The 27,693-nt window shown below is 40.7% G+C and overlaps 1 protein-coding gene across 1 annotated transcript; it reads right to left on the reverse strand.

Annotated features, from left to right (window-relative positions):
- On the reverse strand, nt 1-27,533 carry ell (elongation factor RNA polymerase II). The gene is made up of 12 exons (XM_029429283.1): nt 27,349-27,533; nt 17,676-17,720; nt 11,491-11,612; nt 9,957-10,120; nt 8,512-8,762; nt 8,299-8,423; nt 5,585-5,651; nt 3,641-4,370; nt 3,124-3,190; nt 2,778-2,949; nt 2,567-2,611; nt 1-1,928 (listed from the first exon to the last, which is right to left on the reverse strand). The coding sequence occupies exons 1-12, from the start codon at nt 27,481-27,483 to the stop codon at nt 1,824-1,826; spliced, it is 2,028 nt and encodes a 675-aa protein (XP_029285143.1). The 5' UTR covers nt 27,484-27,533; the 3' UTR covers nt 1-1,823.
- Between the last annotated feature and the right edge of the window lie 160 nt (nt 27,534-27,693).

Consider the following 27,693-nt stretch of genomic DNA (forward strand, 5'->3'; position numbering starts at 1 on the left):
TCCTTGGGCAGTTTTTTTTTTTTTTTTTTTTTTTTCAAGTAAAGATACAAAGACTGTTCATTTTAACACATTCATAAAGCATGCACTCTGATGGACAAAGAGAAAGTGTCATTTGGACAAAACCCCCGGGTAACAGCAAGATCAGGAAAAAAAGTGCTGATTTTTCATATTCACATAAAAAGATCGATATCAGAAATGCACTCGCTGACTGAAGTCGACTCGCTCGTCTGTCAGGTGAAGTTCCGATACAGCAGTTCTAGTTCGTCTTCAGATACGTCGAGTGGACACGTCTTGACGCGACGCTTCTCAGAGTGGAGCGCTGACCCAGGAAAATAGATTTCAGGTCAACCTCCGTGAATATCTGACATCACATTTGGAAAAAGGCAAAAACTGGTCGCAGGTGATGCGCCTCCACCTGGAAGATGATCAAGGATGGCTTCATCTTAACAGTCTCGATGGACTAACGCGTGGGTCGATGGAGCAGACTTAACTCAACATTTGATCTTTTTAAAGACACTGTAAACACTATTTTAACAAAAAAAAAAAAAAGGGGGACAATAATGGTAACTCACGGGAATCAAATCTGTGGATGAAACCACTTTTTTTTTTTTAAGATGAAGGAAAAAAGCCTGCAGATCCACACCCCCCGTCTGCTTCATCTTACAATTTGAGGATCTTCTGAAGCATGATGAAGAGTAGAGCCGACGATGAACTCTTCAGATAACTTTGAATAATTCTATTGCTACAAAAAGCCATCATGACCTAAACTGGAAAGACAACCAATTAAGAGCTGAATATAGTTTTCCATTGATACATTATAATAAACCAGAACTAAAGACCACTGCTGTAACCGATGAACTAGCAGCGCAGCTTGATGACTGAGTGAGGAGGAAATCTACAGCTCAGAGAGTGAATGGAAACTTTCACACATGTCCCCTCTGTTAAGACATCTGCACATTATTTTAGAAAAGAAAAGCCGAGCGCACAAACCGGCGTCTGACTGTGTGCATTTAGATGCATCGTCTTGATTTAATCAAAAGTTATATCTGCATCTCTTCAAAAGAGAAAAATAGGATTAACGCCAACAGACTGACAATTCGATGGGCAAGGCAGCTTCTGAATTAAATACTGGCTGACATTCAAGATGCGAGGACAGAAAAGAAGAGACAGCTTTAAGTACTGATATTGAGGAGTGTAAAACAGACTCAATCCCCCCCCCCCCCCAATTTAAGTGTCAAAAAATAAATAAAAAAGGAAAAATAACTTCAACGTCATAACCATTTGATATGGGGGGAAACTGATGCATCATTTCATTACTCAAAAACAAATTAGTTGCATTTGGCATACACAATCTGCAGTTTTCATCCCAGTGTCGGCGTCCCCCCCCCTCCCCCGTCCCTCCAGTTTCAAAAGCAGGAACGATTATTTGAATCATCTCCCAAGAAAGCGGGAAAGTTTCCACGTTTGACTCTTTCAGACCTCTGTGCACTCTAAGCAGGAAGGGCTGTTGAGAAAAAGAAAGCCACACAGAACCTTTTTTTTCTGGATGCATTGTAACTACACAGACGGACCCGGCCACACCAGGCACACCCCCATCTTCAGAAAAAAAATAAAATAAGAAAGGAAAGAGAAAAAGATTGTGTGTCCTGCTGAGTCCTCATCAGAGCCTTTGGCCCCAAATGAGGGGAATACTCCTTTCATGGCATCTTTCATGAGAACTTTTTTTTTTTTTTTTTTTTTTTGTAGCACAGGCGGAGTCCAGAGTTTTCCTTTATCTGCTTGGTTTCCAGAGACAACAGGTAAACACTGTGTAATAACTACTTTTAAAGTTGCTGTTGATCGTACTCGGCAATAAGTCTCTTTATATGTGCCAGTTTGTTGTGTAGATATTCACAGCGGTTCTTCTCTTGGCTATAGTTTGGATTAGTCTGCAAGGGACATGAAAAAGAGTCACAATCTGATAATTTACTTGCATACTTTAAGCCATACTTTTTATATATATATTTTATACTGAGTGTCTATGTATATATATTTTTATACTGAGTGTCTATGTATGTATGTATGTATGTATGTATGTATGTATGTATGTATGTATGTATGTATGTATGTATGTATGTATGTATATATATCTATATCTATATCTATATCTCTATCTATATATCTATATCTATATATCTATATCTCTATATATCTCTATATATCTCTATATATCTCTATATCTATATATATCTCTATCTATCTATATATCTATATATATATATATCTATCTATCTATCTATATCTATATATATATGACAGACATAGACACTCTATGTATATATTCAGTATAAAAAAATATATATATACAGTATAAAAATATATATATATTCAGTATAAAAAAAAAATATATATATCTATCTATATCTATATCTATATCTATACGACATAGACATAGACACTCAGTATAAAAATATATAAAAATATATATATACAGTATAAAAAAAAAAAATATATATTCAGTATAAAAAAAAAATATATATATATCTATCTATATCTCTCTCTCTGTTATAGTGGGACTTAAACGTACCTTTTTTATTTTATGATACTCTTGAAGTATTTGATTGTGGATTGTCTGTGGAGAGAGAGAGAGAGAGAGAGAGAGAGAGAGAGAGAGAGAGAGAGAGAGAGAGAGAGAGAGAGAGAGAGAGAGAGAGAGACCACAGAAGATAAAAAGGGATGAATACAACAGATTCAAAACAGAAATGGCAGTTTGCGTCTGGTAGGTTTAGAGGATCTACCTTGTACTTATCTGTGCCTTGATTGAGCTGTTTGAGCTCGTTGTCAAGCACAGTGAACTGCCGGGTGATGCCCTCTATCCGAGCATGCAGACCCCGGTACTCGCTGTACTCGGCGTTGAAATCGGTTTTATACTTCTGACGCTGCTCCGGAGAGCCGATCACCATGTACTTCCTAGGAGGGAAACAACAAATAAAGACACTTAGGGAGAAGGTCACAACATGACATAAAAGCCTCTTCAGGCCTTTAGCTCAAGTGACAAGAGCAACGGTTGTTTAAGGGAGACTTTATGAGAGGTACCAACAGTCTTAAAATGTCAAAATCAAGACAAGTGCGCTAAATACTCACAATAAATAGTCTGCCACCTCAGGTGACGATGAAGGAATATTGGTACTGTTGCACATCCCATTCAGATCTGAAACAAAGTCACAGTTACAAAAACATTACTCTGAATACATTGAGTCTGTGTGAAACCTGAAAAGGCAACACCACCAAAAAGAGAATTATTATGTTATTGTTTAAGTCATCTGCATTCACAGGCGTGTGTTTGAGGTTATTGAAGGCATAACGTTGAACAGCAGGGGTCTCTGTTCAGTGAGTCACATACTGATCACATGACACAGCACCTACTCAGTGATGACTAACTGGTGTTGATCCACATATAAAGTACTACTTTTATTCAGAAACCTCCCTTCTGGTGCTGTGTAACTTAATTTAGTGAAGAAGACATTTTGTACAGAAGAAAAAGGACGACACGTGTGTGTGTGTGTGTGTGTGTGTGTGTGTGTGTGTGTGTGTGTGTGTGTGTGTGTGTGTGTGTGTGTGTGTGTGTGTGTGTGTGTGTGTGTGTGTGTGTTGCTCTTACCTGTGCTTTTATGTGGAATACTGTTGCTTTTGAGGTTTCCTGGGCTCATCGCACAGGCTCGGTTAGGCTCAGGCACACGCTCCCCGCGACTTTTCCTCTCCTTCTCCTTCTCCTTCTCCTTCTCTTGTCCCTTTTCTCTCACCCTCTCCTTGTCTTTGCTCTTCTCCTTGTCTTTATGCTTTTTTGACTTCTTCTTGGACTTGTTGTTGAAGGATGAAGGACTCTTGTCCCGAGGGCCATCCGGGGCTGCTGCGTGTGCAGGAGATGATGTTGCGACGCTGGGCGCGTGGAGCATCGTTGGGGCCGAGAACACCGAAGGAGATTTGCTGGGCGCGTGGAGCATCGTTGGGGCCGAGAACACCGAAGGAGATTGGCTGAGCCTCTCGGACACTGCGGTTTCCTGAGAGTCACAATCTCTCCCGTTGTGGCTGGAGTCATTGCTCACATCTGACAGTGCTTCGAAAGGACGAGGGATGTCCAGCAAAGGGAGCTGCTGGGAGCTGGACGTCATGCCGGCATCTGACACAGAAACCGCCACTCCTGCCTGCGCTCCACCTGCCTGCGCTCCACCTGCCTGCGCTCCACCTGCCTGCGCTCCACCTGCTTCCCCTCTCCCGTTGGAGGAGCTGAGCTTGCCATTCACTGGGGCTGTTGCAGCCTTGCTGACGAGGTGTGATATCCTGGGCTTTTTGTTTGCAAGAGGGTCGGTGAAGTCAGCAGCCGGCCGTTTCTGGCAGAGAAATAGCAGTTTTAGTAGCAGAACATAAAATACGGTTCGATATGAATTCAATTCACCTCAGAGAGAGCGAGAGGAAAAGTGCAGTCCAGGTTAGATCCAACTAAAATGGTCTGAGCCGTGGAGGGCAAAGGGAGTGTAGCGAGGAGAGGAACTAGTACAAGCAGATGGATGGAGAAGGCAGAAGAAGGAGTTCAAAGAAAGAGGATCCAGATATGATGACTGCAGTTATTTCACAACACCAGGGATTAAACTACAGACGGGCCCTGTTTGACCACGCCTACACCGAATGTCTTTGGCTGACCCAACAGGACAGGGATTCTGTAACAATGAAAACAGTGAGGAGCTCCGTTTGCAAGGCTCTTGAGACTTTCTACGCTAAACTGAGAAAAGAAATCCCCTTTTTGAACATGCTAGCGAGGGCGGAAGTTATTTTTGCATTTATCCGTCTTTGTGAGGACATGGTCTTGCCCTGTTTGCCTTGCAGCTCTCCCTAAACCATCCATCACCCGTCATAGGTTTACACACACACACAGCTTTACCTGCTGTGGTGTTCTCCTTTAATACCAATGAATCCAAAAGAGCCTGGGGTACTGTGTGTTTGTGTACTGTGTTTACTGAGGGAGGGCGCGGAAAGGAAGGGTCATACAGTAGGTGTCTGAGGTGAGAAGAACCTGAGAGGAAGGAGCTATTAATATAAACAGAGCAGCTCCACCTCCCTCTACTTAATGGAAGTGTAAACAATGGGTAAACTATGGAGTTGGCAATGACCTTAAGAAAAAGAGCAGCGGGACAAGGCATATGAACAGTTAATTATGCAATGAGGTGTACAGTTGGGACCATTTGGTTGAGTAACTAAGCTTTAGTACTACTGCAAATGTATAATATTTGTTTAAAAGGGTTCTTGGAGACCTCCCAACAACAATTGGTAAGTAATCCTGGTTAAGTGGAACCAGTTCAGAAAACGTGTTCGGCAAAGGAAATTCACTGAAAAGGCAGAGAGGAAACGCAACACAGACACAACTAAGTTTAGAGGGAGCCAGACTAATCTAGGAAAACCCTCCCTGGGAAATACCTGAAACTACCAGACTGCAGGGACAACCCAGTTAGCAGGCTGGAGGTAAACTGGTGAGCGCAGTGTGGCAGTTTAAGGATAAGGAAGTGTGTGGAAGTGACGATAGAAGCAGAAGAGGAAACGGGAAGCTCACCTGAGATGGCGAGCTGCCGGTCTGCTCTTTGGGCGGGCTGTCCAGTGGAGGGGCAGCGTTCTGTTTCCTAAGAGAGTGAACACACACGCAAGGATGAACACAAGACACACAAAAAGTTATCTACACAAAACCTGCATACCAGCACTACTTTATCCATCCGTCTACCTGCTGAGGCGACGTACCATTTCTATCTCAGAGGCTTCATCTAGATCTGATTGCAAATCGAAGGCCTCATGGCGATTTGTGCCCAGAGAGCTTTAACACACACTCGAGCAAAAATTACACACTACGCAGTTGCCATTTCATTAGTCACAAACTAATTCTATAGATGCATGTGGACATTAAAAACAAGTTACAACAGCTGCTTTGTGAAGCCGAGTGGGTAGCTATGAACAACAGAGCAAATGAGGTCCTACTTGACAAAAGCAGCACTTTATCATAACCGCACACTTGCAGTGGAAAAATGTATAGCAAAACACATCAGTCATTAAATCTGTTTACAAGTGTCATACCAGTTTAATAGTCCAATTCCGCTGTATTTTCTTCTCTACAGAAGAATGTGTGTACTCCACAGACATGTCTGCATGTTTATTTAATGGTTGAATCATTTTGGCAGCTAGTTCAAGGAGAGTGAGAAAGTGGCACGACACTCCAGTGACAGAGAGAAGGCGAGAGAGACAGAATATGGTACTGCAGCTCACTTTGGGTATGGATGTTGTTTGGGAGGTTTATCAGACTACAAGGTCGACTATGTGGTCATTCAACAGGATCAGGGACCTACTGCACGACTGGTTTTCATACCACTAGATCCCTGAACACTTCCACAACAAGGCTTAAGTAACTGTGCAATGTTCACACCTGTATTCAGAGCCAAGAACCATCTTAGTGTCAGGTGTGAACGACAGCGCCTCAGCTTGATTACGATGCAATAAACTCTGACCTCATTATTTATCAGATTAAATCAGTCAAAAAAAAAAACTGTTGACCCCGTCTTGTTATCAAACAATCATGAGGCTACAACTCCGAACTGCAAGAATCTTGCAAGTACATCAGCTACAAATCGGTGAAATCCTTTAAGTGCAGAACAACAGCTTCAGTCACTGGTAACAAGGCGGAGGAGCGGAGGAGTGTGAGATTGTCACGATATACCGGTATTGACGATAACCCTGATACTTAAAAAGTGAATATCATGTTAATAATACACATATGATAATATCAGATGCTAGCCCTTGTGGATTTCTTGTTCATCTGGTTGCTTTTTCACAATACATTAGTGTAAATTTTCTTTTTGGAGCTTTTGTACAGTTATGTTCAGACTCTCCACCTACACACACACACACACACACACACACACACACACACACACACAAGTAAAGTTGAAATTTCCTATTGATATTGCAATAAGATCTTTATTATCTTTCTCCAAAATCTCCACCTCTAAATCTGAATTTAGTACATTAGCTTGAACAGACAGTTCCAGCTCTGGTTTAAAGGGTTTATCGATGCGAACAAAGAAGCCCCTTCAACAAACATGACATTATAATTTTCACATGTTAAAGAGCACTTTGCACAAGCAGAGATGCTGCTGTCACAGCTGTATCAGAAGGGGGCAGTTGGGTGCACAGAGTCCTGTCAATGCCCCACCCTAGTTCAATCAGAGTGTGCGTGCGTGCGGACAGTCAGATAGACAGGCAGGAGAGCTACGAGTGAGACAGCAGGCCGACCGATGTGGCTGAACCTTGGACGGGTGCCACCTCACACACGGATCAGCATGTGCTGGAACACTGTTGCATCATGTGCGTTCCAATCGTGTTGCTGTGCTACTCCTGCGTGACTGACCGCATTAGCTCAAAACTCTGGAGGAGCTGGGGAGGGGGAGGCGGTATTAGTTGGGAGGCTATGTTTGCTAGTCAGCTGATAAACTCCAACAGAGCTCAAAGTGTAGTCAAACTACGGCTGCACAAATAGGGTGCAAGTGTGTGTGCTTTTACAAACAAACTACAAGCATGCACACAAAACAGGAATTACAAAGTGGCCAGGAAATAAATAAATAAAATAAATGTTGTAATGCAATACAAGTACTATAAAAAGTATTATTAAATGTCCTTATTATAGTGTGGTGGACAAAATACCTGAAACATCTTTCAAAAGCCCAATACAACTCAAAACATACCACACAACGATATCAGTAGCAGTCTCAACAAAAGCTGGACACTTCAGGTAAATATATAAGGAAGTATTGTTGTAGTGTTATTGCGTTGCATTAAGGGTTTCTATTCTTCTGGTCACTCAGTGTTGCTGCCTTTATAGTCACACCACAGGTAAAACTAAGCTCATCATTGAGAATAGGAGCTATTCTTGAGTCCATTACGTCAACACAAACCGAGCACCGGAGCATTGCTGCCTGCCTGGTCTATATATAGTGAGCTGGGAGCCTGGTTTTCCTTAGTGTCCCAGATCCTGAGAAACAACATTTTTCCACTGGGAAGAAGGCCAGCAGCTCATGCTGTCAACAAAAACACCACGAAATTCAGTGGAGCACACACAACTTCCTTGGGATACACTGGCCAGTCTAACCAACAGAAAAGGTTGGTTTTAAACATTCATACTTGCATTACATAACTTCAAGTGCACAGAATCATTTTTTATTTTAAATAACTGACCATTTAGATGACAGTAGACTGATATAAGCATGATCCACACGTCTGACTTACTTAAACAGGATTCTCTTGAGAAGCTGCAGGTCTCCTTCTGTGTAGCCTGGCCATTCCTTCTGAATCTCCTTATACAAAACGTCCTTCAATGTGAAGGTGTTGTCTTTCCCATTCATGTTCGCCACCTGGGAGATGAGAAAGAGGCATGGGTGAGTCTACTTGCCTCTGCGGTTGCTGAAGGGCAACAAAAGGCAATAAATGTGTGTGTGTAACCTGTTGCAGGTAGCTATCCAGGGAGTCCTTGTCTAATGGCAAGAGGCCATCTTTCTGCAACCTGAGGATCAGCTCAGGCTTCGTGTAAGGCTTGAGGGCCAGCAGGTGTGTGAGGCGCTCTCTGAGCGGCCTGTGCTGAGGTGTGCCCTTCTTTAGCGTACTGCTAGAGATAATGACAGGCCGAGATGTCCTCCGTAGCGGGGCGACGTCTGAGAGGCCAGGTGCCGGTTTCCGTATCTGAACCTTCTTACCTGGAGGTGTGTAGGAGGAACAGAAGTGAAGAGTTAAAAAAGTTGGATTAGGAATAGTCAAGTTGTCAATGTCACATTATTTTCTTCCAACACAGAATCCTAATTTTGTATTTGATAGACTAAATGATCTATTAAAGAAAAAACTAGTTTGTACAGTTTACTATTACTGAGAATAAATCACAGGAGGAATTTAGTACGACACTCTAGCACTGCAACAGAAGTGCTGGTAGAAAAGGACCGAAGCGACTTCAGGGCTGGCAGTCAATGCTTGCTTAAGAACAGAAAATAACTATAATCTTGGCAAGAAATATATTCTGTCAACATCTTTTATCTCAGTGACTGATAATAGCTAAGGGAACTTGCATATGACTCACAAAAGATGTTTCACGCACTGATCTTTACTGCTGCCGCGTCCGCCCCAACTCACCTTCCATTACAAACATCAGCTATTATCTCCTTCTCCCACCGAGACCTTTTCCACATGATTCAGACTGAATATTGTTTTGCTTTCTACTGAGACTGAAACACCGTTTGGCTTCACAGCACACATGGACTAGACATTTTTTGACTCACTGCTGAACAGTCAATAGGCTGACACTGGATTTCGTTCTTTACAGGCATCGAGGCAGAGCTGCTGTGGTTTTCTACTGCAGCTGGAGCTCAATGTGTTTTATAGCGCAGGTCAAAGACCCAATCAAGAAGTCACAAAGTTAATGCGTTATGCTCGGGGACATTTCGCTACCTCTAAAAAAAAAAAAAAAAAAAAAGGTGTAAATTACAATCATGGGGTTATGGAGAAAGAGGATCAGTGTGCATCTGGCACATTATTGAATTTGATGTTGGTTGCTTCCTCAATGGACAAACAGCTAAAGTCCTGGTTACAGATGAGGCATGCTGGCCCTCTGCCATTCAGCTCCAGACCCAAACAACTTGTCTGGTGCAACGTGAACCCATTCACCAGGAGAGAAAGGCTACACAAACACATCGGCTATTTGGCTGTTTGCAGGGCACAGAGAATCTTCTAGTCTCTTCATGCCTGTTAATTCCCAATACCTTTATGGTGTTTAAAACATACCTCTTTCTCATCAACCAAAATAAGAAGAGTTATTCAATGCTAGTGTTTGCAGGTCCGTGACAGAGAAAATGTCTGACCGCTGCACGTCTGGTGGTCTGCTCTGTGCCATGTCTCCTCACCTACGTATCTTCCCCCAAGCTTGATGACGATGGCACTCCGACTGCGAGTCTCCTCCTCGACCTGGGCCATGTTTTCCCTGGCCTTCTGGTAGGAGTCGTCTGTGGCACATACTGTAATTTTGTCCTGGATCCCACCCAAACAATCCAGCTGAATGCTCCCTTCACTGCAAAAACAAAGAGGAGATGGTGAGCGAGGAAGACGGGGATAGAGGGACCAGAAGCTTCAATAAAAAGAGAATGGAAAGGATTGGAGAGGAATAACTTACTTTAAAGGAGCTACTCGATTTGTTATTTGGAATAGACAGGAAATAAGACAATATCATGTTATGTATATTAAGAAATGCTACTTTACTGAACACAAATCCACCACTACAAGTTAATTCTCAGCATTAACCTTAAATCTCTCACTATTTGCAATAAAGCATCCCTTCACTGTGCATTCCTGCCCAGATGAGATCCATTAAACACCCTGGGGGAACAACTATTATTTTTTCAATTTCCATCCAACTGTGTGTTCCCACAGTACGGCTCACTGCAGCATCAAATCCCATTCTTTCCTGACTTTCCGGCTCTTTGATTCCTCTTCACTTCGGTGAGGATTTGGCAGAAAATTAGATGGTGCTGGCGCAGTCAGTGGAAGCTGAGCTCTGTCATTTTGGCTTTAGATTGCAACTCAAGGTTGATTAGGATCCAGTCAGAGATGTGGATGAACTCTACCTGACCCACTTGTTAAAAATATTTTCACAATAATTGGGTAAGAAACTTGACGGTCAGAGAGGCAGAAGATTCTTGTTCTTCCCCATTTGATTTCTCTACTTTCTTCCTATTTTTCTGGTCCTATTAGTCTGATTCAGTCAGCAGTCAGTCTTGCACATGTCCAGCCATTGAAAGTGTGCAGAACAAGATTAATGCATAGAAACCGTAAGCAGGTCTTGTGTCGCTGTAACTGCTACATCATAACACTTGCAGTACTGCATTAAAAAGTTTGTCCTAAATGTAATCAAAAACAAAAAGTGCACATTTGCTATTTAGAATTTTATTTTGAAACTGTGCACCATTTGCAAAAACATATTGTTAAAAAAGTAAATAAATTATAATAATTAAAAAAAATGATTTTAACATTGCGTGTCATTTGCCTGAGTCACCTTTTCAAATTTGTTTTATTAAAAATAAATAGCAGGTACGTCATACCAGTGTATTGCAATATAATAAACATCAGGGTTGTCTTTTCCATAAGAGTCGCTGCTACTTTGAGCCAAAGTCCCAATCGTATTCATCAGATGCGTCTGTTAAGCATCAGTGAGGGGCTTAGCGAATTACCTCAAGTCTCAACTATGTTAAACAAACACATTGTGTACCTGGAAACACTCATCAGGTAAGTCAGTCCAAAGACTGTTGATTATTTAGACAGAGCTTAAAGACAGTATCTAAATGCTCCACCACAATTTATATAAACGTTGACATTACAGTCAGTGAATCAGTTTTAGAATTAGAGAGGAGTGAAAGCGAGTGAGCTTCAGTGTTCAGCCTTCACCTGGTGATGTACTGCTGGATGCAGTCGAAGCTGCCCTGGGGGTTATCTCTGCCCACATGTGACAGGTAGAAAGTAAACGTTTGCAGTTCACTGGAAGTTTCTGACCGTGGTATTGAAATTTTCTGTTGAAGACAAAAGAAGAAAAACATGAACATATAAAAAAAAGAAGAAGAATCAACATGAGATTTTAAGTGTTTGTGTCTGAAAACCTTCAAAATCTATAGCGCTAAACAATTACTTTTCTTTGCGAGGCATTCAGTAAACAAATGCCAGTGCTGCATTCATTGAAAACCTGGTTCTGACTAGAAAGATCTGCAGTAAGCCCAAGGCATTTTTTGAAAACCAACTAAAACACATTTCTAAGACTGCAGAGTGTTCCTAATTGTGTTCCAACGTGCGATTGGAGGAACCACAGGTAAATTACTATACCAGAAGAACTATGATAGGTATTTCTGCAGTGTCTGGCCTTCGACAGTTATGAACATCCTATTCCACCCCCAGAATTACCCCCCCCCCCCACACACACACACACACACACACTACAGGGGTTACGTTTGGAAGACTACAGAGGAAGTGGGGAGTTAGCTACTGTCGACCAAAGTCTGCAAACCTCTAATCACACAGCTACTGGATAATTTGTTGGAAATAATTTGACAAATGACAACTGGGATGCAGATGCTGCATTTTTGCTTTAAAATACATCTTGCACTTGGGGGAATTAGTTCACATTTTAATGCAGTGCGCAGAGGCATGCCAGTAATCTTCCTAGAGAGAAGAGAGAAACGTGAGAGAGAGGAGGGTGACACTGAAACATTGCCTTGCCACTTGAGTAACTGATTCCACCTCAAAATAAATGTCACACCCCATCATTAGGATGTGTATCCACAAGTGAATTAATTCCTGAAGGAGAAAAACTGGCAGTTCAAAGTAGTCCAAGACCAACAGTAAGTTAAGGCACAGGGATGCGTTTCAACGAGGGTCTGGTAGGTTGAACCCCTGCTCAGCTCTGTTTTCATGAGCATCCATCCAGCCAAGGACTGTGCATCACACTGAGCCACGGTAACAAAAGATGGCTGAATTAGATGGTTTTGGATCCCCAGTACAGGCCCTCTTGACCAGTGAGCAGCTCATTGGCACTGACCTAACCTAGATCAGAGGCTCAGCCTGTGACTCACTGGCTGCTTCTTCAGTGGAAATGCAGTCAGACTGTAGGCAGTTCAGCTCCGTTGACCAAAGAAACACAAACAAAAACAATGTCCATAGATGTAAGACTATCATATTATGTATAGGCTGTCTTATCTCCTCTTGTAAAGTGTCATTGTGTAACTTAAGGGGTTTATAAACCAAATGTATTATTATTATTAGCCCTCCTGGAAGACCTGCGCTCTCAGTGATTCATAATGCTCAACATCACACACTGCTCCATCTCCACTATAAAAACCACATTATATTCATAGACTTATAGTAAAACATGATGTGGCCGTTTGAATACACTTAATGTATGTTAAACTGTCCTATTCTATGGTTAATAGACACCTAGCTGATATTCATGCAGAGGAGATCGGTTGAGTGCGTGTATCCAGAGATGATTAAGAGGCAGGAGGAACTGACTGAAAGAAAAAAAAAAAAGGCACAGGAGGGGAGTGACTCAGTTGACTCATATTGTAGAGGATGAAAGAGGCTCCTCCACAACAAATGGCTCACGGTTAAACACCCGAGCGAGTGTTGAAATCACGACACGCATACATGAACTTATTCATCCATGAAAAAGTACAGTTTCGTTAGAGAGTTGGGCTTTTCTCTAGTTTTTATTTACGTGCATCTAGACTACACACCAGTCTCTTTGTGCACGTTGAGACCGGCTGTGTATGGCAAGCCATTTAACTGTAAAGTTATAAGTGTATATATAAAAATGTGATGTGAGGCGTTTAATTTTGATGCTTGAAATTGTATGTCCTCGTTTGTGTCCGAGGACACTCCTTGAAAACTAGAGGGTGCATCTCGAGGGGTTTGAACACAACAGGGATAATCTAGCAGTGGATACTGTAACATTTTATAAACCTAACCGCTTTCTCCTCTTAGGAAATACAAAAAAAACTACATTTAAATCTGTTTAACTTGCAAATTAAAAACTTTGCATGCAACAGCATCCTTTAAAGGGTTTATCAAAGCTTTGAGCGCTTTGGCCTGCTGTTGCTACAAAACCTAGACAAAACAGAGCAATGGAAAAAGGCAGGCGCACACTTTAAAAGAGCATGGAGCGATTACTTTCCACATTGGATGAAGGGCAGGGACTGACAACGAAACACACCATCTCTACAAGTAATAATCCCCTTTATAAAGCTTCTTTTAAAAAGGGTGGAAGTGGATTTTAAACAGGTGTTCCAACCGCCCCCTCCTTATTCTGCCTGCAGCTAGCCTCATTTTCTCATTCTGTATAGCATCTAGCAAACAATGCTTATTTTAATGCTGGGGTCGTTGGAGAGGGTCGACCCCCACGCATGTCCTCTTACAGAACAGGGGAGAGAAAAAGTGCAAAGAGACAGAAAAAAAATCCAAATCAAGGCCTGACACACAAAGACGACATCAAAGGGATGACTGTTCAAGTGCTTTGCTTCATGTCACCTAATTCTTTCTGTCAAAAGCAGAAAAAACTGTAAAGAGCTCAATGACGAGCTGCCCCTTGACATGGATTGTACAATCTGCTCCTGCATAAGAGAACTAGTCAGCAGTCTGCATTTGTAATCCCGAATTGATTGTCGAAAACTAAACAAACCTTTTATTGTTATGCCACCGTAGTATGAATTAAGTAAATTAAAATGTATCTGATAAACAAATTGTAGTAGGCAGCTTTAAGGTTTAGCTTTGAGCTGGATTTGTTTGTCCGTGGTCTTTGGCTTGTGGAAGACAAAAAGAAAAAAGATGAAAAGTGAGATGAAAACCAAACTAATCTAATCTGTTGATTTGCGAGGCTGAAAAGCCATTCACAGGGAGCGCTCTCTCTCTCTCTCCCCGACTGCCTCTGCCACCAATTAAACATGCTAAATGGACAAACAGCTGTGGATAAGGGTCGACTAGTGTCAATGGTGCCGGATGTATGATGGGTATTTAACCACATACATTCAACGATGGCCTACGCATAATGACATCTTCAACAGCCGTATTGAAATGTACAGGAGGAACACGAGAGTGAATACAGGCGGCTTCACAGACCATGTCGAGGTTTTTCCTGTCATACATGTTTTATGTAGCCCACGTATCTGTTGCCTCACTTAAATCCTGAATTCCCTCCCCCCCCACCCCACCAGTCTGCAAAAACATTTTTGCATCTTTCATCCGTTTTAGTATTTAAATACATTCCTGTCTAAAAAAGATGAAATAACTGGCTATGCGTGTGCTCACTTTGTCAGAGCCCAGAGAGAGCTGTACCAGATGAATGAATATGAGTGAATGAATATGGGAGCTCATTGTGTCAGCCAGGCCATCTGCTCTGTAATTTAGCCACTTTCTCACTTTTCACTAGCATTCTGATCTCAACGGTACAGATACTCCTCCACGTTGAGCGTGCTGCATCAGTAAAATACATGCTTTATTTGACTTTTCAGCCTAAAACACATCAGGTCTACCTATCTGATGACTTTACATATCACATATGCATTGTGCTCTCAACACATTTTAAGGCCTGCTAAAAAAAAAGGGAGATAAAACAATTAATAAGATTCTACTTGGTGATAAAGTATCATTAATGGAAAGAGTATGAAAGATGGAGTCAGGCTCTGTGCAGGATTGCAGTGTTATGCACTGCCCTGTTCCCAATTTTACACAAAAGTATTGACAGGATGGCAGCATTAAATGTGTCAAGAATCCTAGAGGATGCTTAAATAATGACTTTCTATAGCAAAAGTAGTAATCATAGAGTTTAACAGAAACACAGATACAACAATGATCAAATAATATCTTCCAGACAAATTCTTCAAGAAAGCTTGCACACCAAACAATGAATGTTGGACAAATTGGCTGCTGCTGTTGCCCGAGGTCTATCGACGAGTTTGGAAAGCAGTGGATTCCCTTAGCAACACATCAAGCCTTAAAAATACATTTGAACAACAAGCTGTGTGCTTATTACACTGCAGCATGGACAGAATGAAGTGTTGGCAGGTGTCGTGCTAAAATGTGAGTGCAGCTGTCTGTAAGCAGTTTTTGCTCACTTGTCCTTAGATACGAGTGACAACTTTAAGAATTAAATGTAACTGGAGGTCACAATGTAAACAAGACACTGTTCTTGTTATATATTCCAAACTTTTACCCTTTTCTAAAAGTGGGAATTTGCACATTTTATTCAATGATTAATGAGGGGGGGGGGGGGGGAGCCAATATAATGGGTTCAACTCGATGTTCTTGCTGTGTCATCATTAAAATAAATAAATTAAAAAAGCAGCAAATAAAGCAATTCAAAATGAAACAAAAGCTAGGTCTCAGATCTAAGGTTTTGTAGAACTTCTTTCTTGTTGCAGTTTTGCCTATCATGTTATTGATGAGTAATAACATTTTCCCAATGTCATCGCTGAGATCTGGGGATGTGGCAACTCTAAATCTTAAACAAGGAAGCACTTTAGAGTAAACACCACAACGATCCTCCTCAGAAAATTGAGAAATTAGCAGAAGTTTAGATGCTGACTAGTGTAGCAGGCCACAATTGGTTAATAATTAATCACACATCTGAGCCAAGGACAGATATTCAACCTGCATTTCTCAATTTGATGCCAAACATTTTACATCATATTTGATGACCTATGATAAGCTAGTGTCAAACGCGTCACACAAAAGGCATTGTGTGCAGAGTAAGCAGTAGGGTTGAAAATTAATCTGTAAGAATGGAGGATTAAGATAGAGGTCAAGACATAGAATAGAGACGCTAGAAATCCTGCTATTGGAGGCATAGTGACCATGTTGATCGTAATGCCTACAAGCAGCTTATAATGACAACATTTTGTAAAAAAGATTGATAGGCAATAAATTCTTTGCAAATCCCTAAATGATGGATGCTAAACTAAACCGAAACTTGCCAGCACAGAAGAGCACCGTCGGTCGATGCCAGCTCACGCATGCAAATCCTGCCTTTTGCCCATACAGGAAGCAGTTGCTTGTGCAGAGACTGCGTGTGAGCATGGGGATGTTTATTGTCTTCATGAGGACAGTTAATTGCTCATATAGCAAATACTGGCACCCTAGTGTGAGATTTGTCATTATCATAAACAACCAGATACCAGCTGCAGAAAGGGAGGCACAGTTTCTTGCAGTCTAGGATATAAAAACGATACACGATCTATTTTATTGCTACTAGATTTGTTCCTTCACTTAGCCTACCGTGTGCATTTATTGGCGTGCCCCTATTGCAGCAAAGAGGCAAGGCAGACAGTGGCAGGCAGAGGTAACTTAAGCTTTGCTGCGGTGGTGAATATTAGATATATATTATACCTTCAAGTCTGCTCTGTCTCAAGCCATTTTATTACTAGTGCTGTTCCTATTGGTGATAGTAAAAATGGTTGACACTAGACAGGGGGACACCAACAACAGAGAGCAGCCTTTGATCTGATCCTATTTCCATGAGATAAAGAGGCATCAAGTCCCTCAAATCACTCTAGAATTTAAACAAACACACAAAACATGTGTTTGGAAATGACAATTTCAAAAATAATTTTTCCTGCCATGCAAAAGATGTTGACGTTTGGCACATTCAGGACCCAAAGCAAAATAAAAACAAACTGGTGTTCAGGAGCAAGGCAGGCTGGGAAACAATGTCTTATCATGTCTCAGTGACAATAGTGCATTAAGATCAAGCAATGTTGACACAGCACATGACACATATGGCAAAAAGTACATCATTACAGTCGGAGCAGCTTTGCCAGCATCCTTCTTGCTGCTCTTTAAGGCCGACACCTTTAAGACATGGCACTGAAGTGTCACGTTGGGGGGGAAAGAAAAATAGCTAGCTTGAAGCTGAGACCTATGTTGGCATTATCACATGTCTGTTTGAAAAAGTATCTGCGTCGGTTGGTGTTTGAGGTTCAAAAAAGCTATTAGTTGCATTATCTCTATTAATGCAAACAAAACTGTATGCATTGCATCAGGGGAGACAGTGAGGAGAGAGAGAGAGAGAGAACGCGAGAGAGAGATGTTCTTACCCCTTGGTTTCCATTAAACCTGATCAATGGCCGTGATGACAGGACCTATGAAAGAAAGACAAATAACAGCATTGTTAAATAAACACAATTAAAAAAAATATTCTGACAAATTTCCAGAAAAGATCCATCTTGTAGGTTCTAATAATGAACTGCTTACATATGTTTAAGTATGAGTATTCAATAAGACAACAGGAGTACAAATAATTGCATTACATTAGGCATTCACCATCAGTTCATAAATAGTTATGCCAACATAAATTATAATTTTTTCCTTTTTAGCTATGGTCCAACATATAACCACATAAAAACCTTTGTTTAAAAAAAGATGTACGCCACAGAGAAACTACAATTTCAATATCATTTTCTAGTCAAAGCTATGATTTTACAATTTTAAGTTTGCATTAGCTCAATTCATTATCATGGAGACAAACGCAGCCGAATTTTAGTGCAGTGTCTACAACTTCTGCTTCAGTGGTTACTTCCTATTAAAGAACACATAATTTATAACGGCTACAGATGTCTTATATCTATGAGAAATGCTTATAAAATAAAACATTTAATGAATTAAAGTAGGCCTATTTGATCAAGTTTACAGTTAGGCATTATCTATTAAATTAACCATGTTTAATGTACAAAAACACATAATCCAGTGCAACTGAAAGTTGCATAAAATACAATTTTAAACTTGAAAAAACACATTTTATACTGTGGATAGTGAGAATGTGCAAGTTAAGATGACCAATTTAATATATTGAATTACAATCAGCAGAATAATGATCTCCTGCAAGTTACATCCGCTTTGGAAATGCAGCAGAAGAGGAAGAGCTGAACAGGGTTTTCACTTCACTTTCGGTTGTTTCAGTATCAGATCCACTGTCCTGGGGGTTACCCCATGCTATTGGTTTATCATTGGATTTCTTATAACTCCACATTTAGTTTCAGTTTCTCCATTTCAAGTATATCAAAGACCAAAGCACTTTCATTCCCCTAACATAGATTACACAGAATGAGAGTGATACACCAGTATTTAAAAAAACACAATTAACATTGGCGCTATGCTAATCGATGCTAACGTGCTGATGCTAAGGCTAAAGACAAAAAGGCAGCTACTGTGAGCGCCAGACTCTTTGTACACACAGAAAGCTGCAAGCCAAAACTATCCGTCTTTGCAAAGACAACCTAAACTGTATATTTAAGAGGGTTCGTGACACCAGAAGCTGTTTATGAATATAAATTGTTTTCAGAAACATTTTATTATTAGGAAATTCTACCAACAAGGAGACAAATTGTGAAATATGAGAGGATTGTAGGAAGCTATTTTACTTTTCTTCCTTGGTGCTACTTTAAAGTGGATCAAATGTGATCAAGCGAGAGAGCAAAAAGTTCAAGGGAGGTCAAGCCTGTTAAAGACACAAAGTGCTTTGTATTCCTGCCTGATCCTGATCCAGAGATTTGGAGCATGCATACAAAGACTGGTCAGCCTATGTCCTCTGAAAGTTTTGCTGCAAGTGAAGCAGCACACTTTTTCACATTTACACACAACCAACCAATCATGTGCTCCACATTAAAGTATGAACTGTGTATACTCTTAAATCCATACAGTATAGGCCTATTCATTGAAAAGGTAACTTTGACCATTGACGTTATGCAGACCTTACACCTTTACCGCCGTTTGGAGACAACTGCATTCGAACAAATAAATAATTGTGTTCATGTCAGAGATGTAGAGGCCATGCAAATCCTACACAAAGTCTATTGCAAGATTTACTTACACTTAAGGCCTAACGGCTTCGCTAGAAATGCTGGATTCTGAGAAACCTACCAATCTTACATGTAGATCTTTTCCTTTAGCGCCACTATGATGTGGACATTTGCATGTTTTTTTAAATGTCTCAACAACTATTGGGTGGATTGTGTCCATTTTGTGTCCAAAAAAAAAAATCCATAATTACAAAGTTGTCCATCTTTCTCCTCATTCCTGTTATTTGCTCACAAATGGGCTGGCTCCCGCTGCACATCAACTTATAACTGAAATTGTAAATGCCGACTTCAGTGACTGCCACGTTTACTTCTGTACGACAGCGTGCCACGTATGACATCTTTATGCATGTGGGTCAGTTCTCGACAGTAACCAGTTCACACTTGAATCCGATATAGGCCTCATTTGAAAAACAATGTGAACATTCAAACATCAAAGTTGGACCAGAGCAATAAATCAAAATTGAGCACGAAGGCTTGCAGTGTAAACGCAGCCTAGGGTTAGAAAATACTGACACTACCATGTAGTGCACGACATAAGAGGACATTACTGACTACCGTATTGCCATACATGATATCAGAGATTGAGAACACAGTGAACTCTGGAAGAGCAATTTACATTGCATAACCATTCTTTGCCTAAACAAATACAATTAGACTCAGACAAAAGAAGAAAGCTACCGTTTCATTTATCTTACCAACAGTATAATATTGTTTTACTTTGTTCTGAGTTCTGACCACTCAGAGCCTATGGAGGAACACCAGACCTTTCATGGAGCCACGCTCCCTGGTTTACCCCTGCAATGTTTAACACAGCACCAGTTTTAGCACTCCCACCCTCTGCCCTCCCCATCCCCCATCCCAGCACTACCTAACATAGTGCTACCCTCAGCCTGTTCATTTGAATGGGCTGCTGACATGTCACTATTCTCTGGGACCTGAGCCCAGAATGTTCCACAGAGCTAACCTTTGGGACAGAGTACGGGTCCTGGCCATCGATCGATGACAAGGCTGTGGATGTTCCCACAAGCTGCCGACCAGCAACAGAATGAGCATCAGCTGGACCTGGCATGGACTTGCAGCCAGTGCTAAATCTGAACTGCTGATAAATGTTGTTCACGTCCGTTTCATACTTCACTTCTTTGCAGTATTAACAAAGCAAATGTAGATAAATAAAATTACAGCAACATGGATCTCAACTGTAACACAGAATCTAGTCATATTTTTACATAAATCAGCATGTACACTTCATGGCCCAACATCAGCCACACAAATAATATCTAACATTACAGCAATAATCAGGGTACGATACTCCACAACTCCTTTATATAGATAAAAAGGTTTCAAATAAGGTTTCTAAACTTTAGATTGAAAGTTCACTCTTCACCTTAGATACAATAACTGGCAAAACAATCTCACCACAACAGTACATTTATTAACCAATTTAGAGCTTTTGGTTGTAGAACACAATCTTCCTCAGCAGATGAAGTTTAATTACTTTTTTAAAGTCCTTGACATGCCAAACGTTTTCCAATATATTCTTAAGAACTGAGAATAAGCAAGTAAAGACTGGATTGAACTAGTAAACTTCCTCGGCAAACAGATGTTGGTATTTTAATTTTAAAATGTTACGTTAATCAAGTATTATTGGGTATACGATTTATCAGATATGCCATAATCTCCCTGAAACCTTACTGAAAACAAGCCCAAGGCTCTTATTAAATGGCCCAATGACAAGAGTATGTGTGTTTGAATTCACTTTAAAAAAATGCAAAAAAGAAACGAAAACTAGGAGTTTACAAGAAACGTAATTCATGGAATATTACCAGTTTCCTAATACAGATTTATATAAACCAGGTTCACACAAAATATATCTACACACACACACACACACACACACACACACCCCCTCTACTGCACTGCCAAAGGATTTCTTTGTTTTGTAGTAGATGCACACAGGAATAGCCACGTTTAAATCGCTATGGGTATAGCACCCAAATTGTCAGGTGTTTAGTTGCATCACTGTCACACTGATGAGATGTTCCACCTGTCTAGGATTTCAGAGGTGCAAAGAGCACTTCGTGCCACACGCTGTGCAAGTCTAAAATGGTACTGGGTGTCCCCACTCAATACACAGTGCGCATGAATCATTGCAAATAATATTATTAAATAAACGTATATTAAATAAATAAAAATATACAGTACATTGTCTCAGTCTTGACATCAGAGATTTAGTTTTCTTAGTGCGATTACCATGTAAAATTAAGTGTCTTACAACACTAAGAAAGATAAACACTAGGACTCTAAGAAATAGTTCACAATGAGAGATTGTATTAGAAGAAAAAAGGAGGAATCTCCTTTCATAAAGAAAAGTATTTTTAAATACAGAGAAGCATCATTGACTTACAAGAGATTCCTTCAAGGTTTGGCCCAATTCAAGTTTTCTGAATTGATGCAGTTACCTTTCAGACATCAAGTCTGAGCATTTATTCATTATTGTCAATCCCCTACTGAGTGATATAACATCCTTTAAAAAAAAAGTATGAAGGCTATATGCATACAATGCTTATGTGCATAAACTTGTTTCTCTGGCTCCAGTCAATTTTACACTTATACCCGTTTTCAAGCATCATAGTGCTCCAATATTGGTCAAAAACAACATGCAAAGTATCTTTGTGGACCAAAGACTGCACTGGCTGATTTATTAGAAAAGACACAGCAGGTCAGAGAGTCTGTTCAGTGTGCAGTGACACCAGGTTGACATGGTCACTTGTGGCATCACTGCCACAGGGCAGACGAACACTATGACATTTAGAGTCATATTTGGCCTTTGTGGTTATGGTCATCTCTTGCAGTGTCACGTGATCTGCTGAAAGTGGGGAGTCAGCATTCCTTAAATAACCATAGTACTGGCACAGGCTGACCAGCGTCAAGCAACAAAATCCCAACCGAGTGTCCATTACTTCCCATACCATTCCCATAGGGGTCCAAGACAGGAGGTAGATTGCATCCAAGCACAAGAACAAAAACTGACTGGGTGTAAACTGACCGCCATAGTGAAGCCTATAGCCTGTCAAGTAATTTACTAGGGATTGATCATCCGCACAAAAACCTCTTGCAATGGACTCTTTTTCATTTCATACCTGGAGGTCAAAAGGTTTACCTGGTAAAGCAACCAAAGTGCAAGCTGAGTAAATCAGAGAATCCACCTGATGCAATCATACCCCCTTTCTGTGGTGTCAATGTGAAAAGCTCATCCAACAATACTGAGGATATCTACCATGGAGAGACTTAAGGCCAAGACACACCTAACAGACATCAAAGAACTAGTGGCGACTGTAGCGTCGCACCACGTCTTGGCTAAAAAGTTGCACTTTAACACAATGCAAGTAGACTACAGCCAACGGCAAACTAGAACGTACGTTCTGTGCCTGCGTGAGAAGAAATAACTCCATATACCAGCAGGGGTATATTCAACATTCAAACCAAAAGAAATAAGACTGCAGACATACAAGCCGTTGACACATTAAAACAAAGTGTTTGCCGACCATTTTCACACCACTCTCGCTCACCACCTCGCTTCATTCCAGATGGCCATATCATTGTCCAAATATCCAAGTATTGGAATGATCAGATGAGATGAAGATGAAAAATGTAAAAAAAGACTGCGTGTGCCCTCTTGACCTTAGTCGTTTGCTTGTTTCCTCATATCCGTTTCTCTTTTCGTTCACTTGAATGAGAACAGCAAATCAGAGTGGCGTAGTGGACATACCGCAAAACTAGGGCGCTCACCGATGGCCCCGACGTTGGTCGACGACTGACCGTCGGCTTGGTGGTTAAGGACCTTTATTTCAAAGCCAAACAACCTATTTTACATCTCCTTCAACTAAAGAAAATGTGTTTTCAGAAAACACTTTTGAGCAAATCAACAATTCTCCAGTCTGGTGTTGCCCCGCCATAATTTGACAGGCATCATCCGTCACCAAACGATACATCATGATAACCTGCATCGTTATATTCATGCCAGGGCTGAACATATAAATGCAACACAGAATCAATTGCCAACCACGAGATGGGTGCCACTTCTGTGATGCATAACCTTAAGAATGTAAAATTTCATACTCCCAGTTTATAATCCCTGAGCCATTACCTCACCCAAGAAAAAAGGTGTGACTTGGGCCAACAAAATGTTTTAATATTCAAACTGGAACAGTGTTTTCCAATACAGCTGTAACAACAGAGACAGGATTATAAACTTCCATCTGTACTCTCCATAACCTGCAGCTTGATGACGCTCGAGCAGCCTTACTCATTTCCTTGCTTATGTCACAGCCAGTAAAAGAAGAAAATGTGAGTCTCTGGGCTGCCAGTCCCACAGCAGGAGCTCTAGTTCACTCTGTCCTCAAACGTACCAACAGAGGAACCAGCTGACAGTCACGTCTCATACAGGAAGTAGTGCTACTTGATGACTGCTGTTGCACAATGTACTTGCAAAAACATTCACTGAATGTTTGATACATTTCTAGTACAGTAACATTGAATATTGGATCACTTAACTGAATTAGCTTTGCATCTGGGCCAAGACTTTGGTTAGCTTAGTGTCTTGTTCTTCTACAACGTAGGGGAATTTAGTGACTTTATATTGGCACAATTAAGAGTTCAGGTTTATACATGTTTGTTGTTAGCTAAGTTCTATGATTTATCAAAGCGATCATGCCATGGATTTTAGCTTCCTTATAAAGAGCAGCTGCCCGTCAGAGTATACACATTTCCAGTTAAACAATAGCAAAATTGGAATCATAAATCCTTATCAGCTTTGCCCAATTACATCCTTGGCAACACCATAACCTTTACATTGAAAAAGGCCTGCATTATTCTGTAGCTCTCTTCCTCTTCCTTCACTTAGTTCCCAGCTGCTGTTGGGTGCCAGCCAGTGTTTGAATTATGAGGGAGCACCGGAGGGGCCTCAGCTCCCCATAAAAGATACCCCAAGCCACACCGAAGGCAATATAAACTCAAATTTGGAGTGTCGTCTTGTGTGATAAGAATTAACCCTTAATTTCTTAATAATAAATGACATTTTAAACCCTACAGTGGTTAATATAAGAGCAACTAGCTAAATATCTCCACTGAAGCACAGGAGAAGTGAAGACAATGCAATATAGCTTGAATTTCTCCCACTGAGCCTTTTCATAAAGCTTAGGGTAGATATTTCCTGACTTAAGAGAAAAACAAGAAAGTAAGAAGCTCAAAGCTTGTATTGATGTTAATCGGTCATGTAACAAACATAATAGATATCTCTGAACACGTGTTTTTCTTAGCAAAACTAAATATATTTTTATCAATCTGAGCTTGTGCACATGTGCTCCATGTTAGTTGAGGGGATTAATATATTTACACTGCTCTGTGGTCGTATCGTTGGGCTTGAATCGTTGTCTTTGAAGTTACATACGCTTTTAAATATGCGAGTAGTCATTGGTAAGGCTGAGGACACTCCTGTTTGTATCATAACATAACCTAACATAGAAATATTTGTGAAGGTGTGCGTGTATGCGTGTCAGATGGGTGGTTTGATGTATGCTAATCATCTGTGATTGTGTGACGATACTGTGACACAACAAAAGCTGTCAACAGTCACGCTAACAGTGCCTCTCTGTGTGGTCCTCATTCGTGTCTGATAAAAGAGAAAGCACACTGTATTGTCAGATCACTAACATGTCTGTTTTAATTTATTGCCAACTAAAATAGACCGAAGCAATCAAACAGCCCAAATGTAATGCGAACATTTGTGGCAGCTAAGGTGCAATATCCCCAAAATGGTGCAGAACATGCTTGAATCACCCTACTACTCTGAACCTCCACCACAAATCAAGCACCCACAGCTATACCATGCAGACGTTGGATTATTTAATAGCCTAGATCTGGTCTGTAACGGCGAGTAAGGGTTTTAACTCAAATGACAGGGAAAGGTGATACAGTAAGCATACAGTGAGAAATACAGCTTAAGTGGGCAGCGAGTCTGCAAGTCTGTACAAGAGGATATAGTCAATACAAGGTGCATCTTAACTGTAAAACATGATTCCAACTTGCCTTTCGTCATCTATGTATAAATCAACGGCACAAATAAAAAGCCCAGACGACAGAATCCCTGTTATGCTTATAAATTCTTAAATTGTGTACATATTGTGAATATAAAATTGCATGAGAATGTGCATTTAACATGACTTTGTGGAACAATTATGCTACAAATTGGGGATCCCCTCATGGAAAGCCCTGTCAATTTACACTCAATCGAGCCAAAGATGTTTGAGACAATCACACGTGCATCGTCATGTCTCCTTATGAAAAACAACAACTTATTCTGAATCAAAACCACTAGGAATGAAAGGCAGTGGTAAAAATCCTTGTAACTGTATATGCTTATTTATGTTTTAGTCAAAATAGGAATGCAATTTTACCCAATTAGCCTTGAAAGCTAGTTTGTAATTGAGAAATATTCAGTTGGTTCAAGGATTCATTTTCTAATCAAGGCTAAGTTTGAGGTACTAGCCAAAAATTGAAAAAGCCATCAGTAATGCAAGTTGGATGCAGAAGTACAAATATCCCTGGTTGCAGGCTTAATGTTTCAGACAAAATAAATGGCTCTTTTTATCAGATTATTCAATAGCACAACACCGCATAGCAAAAAACTATTATTGCAAAATCTTTGCAATAAAGTGCAATCACCCAAATGTGAGAACAGACTACATCTCTAAACAAAAAACAATAAAAAAAAATTGCCAAGTGAATTTATGTAGCTACAATTAGAATATCTTTATGAGTTGAGGGTCTGCCCTAATAACACTGTTCCTACAATAAATAGTCATCCATTTATCGGTCTCAATGTTATTGTTCAGACTTATCAGCTACAGTCCTGTAAGGCCCTTTCCTCATTGCCTGCCAGGTTTTCCCTGTCAAATATTTATAAAAGCTGAAACGTTAGATGCCCAACATCAGACCTCGCGACACAAGAAGCCAAAGCAAGAAGCAACAGCAGAGCCATTTCAGAGACCAAACCCTGAAATGAACATCTCATTTAAAAAAAAACAAGAAAATGTGTTAATCCACTGTTAAATAACTTCGACGCACTTATAAAACTGTCAAGTGAACATGAGCCTTTAATGGCAGTGAGGGGGTTGGGAAAGGAGATGGCCATCTTTCGCGTGAATACTGGGTACTTTTCCAAATTGCTTACCATGTTGTCATTAGATACTTAACCAAAAACCAACGCTTTCTTTAAATTAACAACAAGGGGAAAATAAAAAAAAAGTAATCGAGAAGACAGGGCTTGTATGTCCAACGGTCACGTTAGCTGTTAACATTGAGTGTTGGGCAGCTACTGGCTAATTTTGCTAGCAAGGTTTGCCAGATTTTTTGACAGCTTAACAAACTTTCTGGAAACATCTGTAACGTTACAGGCAACAGAAGTTGCCAGTTGCTTTGTTTTCAAGTTGAAATTCCTGTAGATATTATGGTATGGCAAGTTAGCAACAGCACCAAGTTAAAACTGTTTAAGCTAACTACAACAAAACACCCTAATACAATGAAATAAGTACTAGTGTTCATTCTCCAGCAGTGTTGAGCTTGATAAATGACCGAGTACGGTGTTCAACAGTCGGTCTTGGTGTAGCTACAAAACACCGACAGCTACCTAACATCAACCCCCAGTCAACCGGGCCAGTCGAGGGGTATTAATCGGGTAAACTAGACACTTAACAAGGCAAAGCAGCCAGCCTCAACCAGCCTGCTGTGGCTGTGTAATGTATCGCAGCAGCAGACAGAGTGGGGACTGACCTCACACCGTCTGTCACAGCCGCCCCGCACAGACTTCAAACGTAAACCAAATATGTCACGGTTACCGAAAATGGTGACTTACCTTGCTGGTCTGATAGCCCTCAAACGCCTTCAATGCGCTGTCAGTGAGTTTAACGTGAAAGACGGAGACATTGCTACCGTTGCTCACTCTTCCACAGGACAGTCCGTAGCACTGCTCCTCCTTCAGCGCCGCCATCTTGCTACCGTTCCCACCACGCGCACGGACGCACTCTGTCGTAAACCGAGAACTCCCGTTGCTTTTCAATGAATATTCAATGACCGGTCACTGACGATGAAGTCACCGAGCAGTAACGAAGCCCTATATAGTCACATGTGTAAAATAAACTAAACTACATTTACACAGCAGCATACACATTATAATGCAACATTATGGACATAAACTATT

This window comes from Cottoperca gobio, chromosome 4 (assembly GCF_900634415.1).
Source record: "Cottoperca gobio chromosome 4, fCotGob3.1, whole genome shotgun sequence".
Lineage (NCBI taxonomy): Eukaryota > Metazoa > Chordata > Actinopteri > Perciformes > Bovichtidae > Cottoperca > Cottoperca gobio.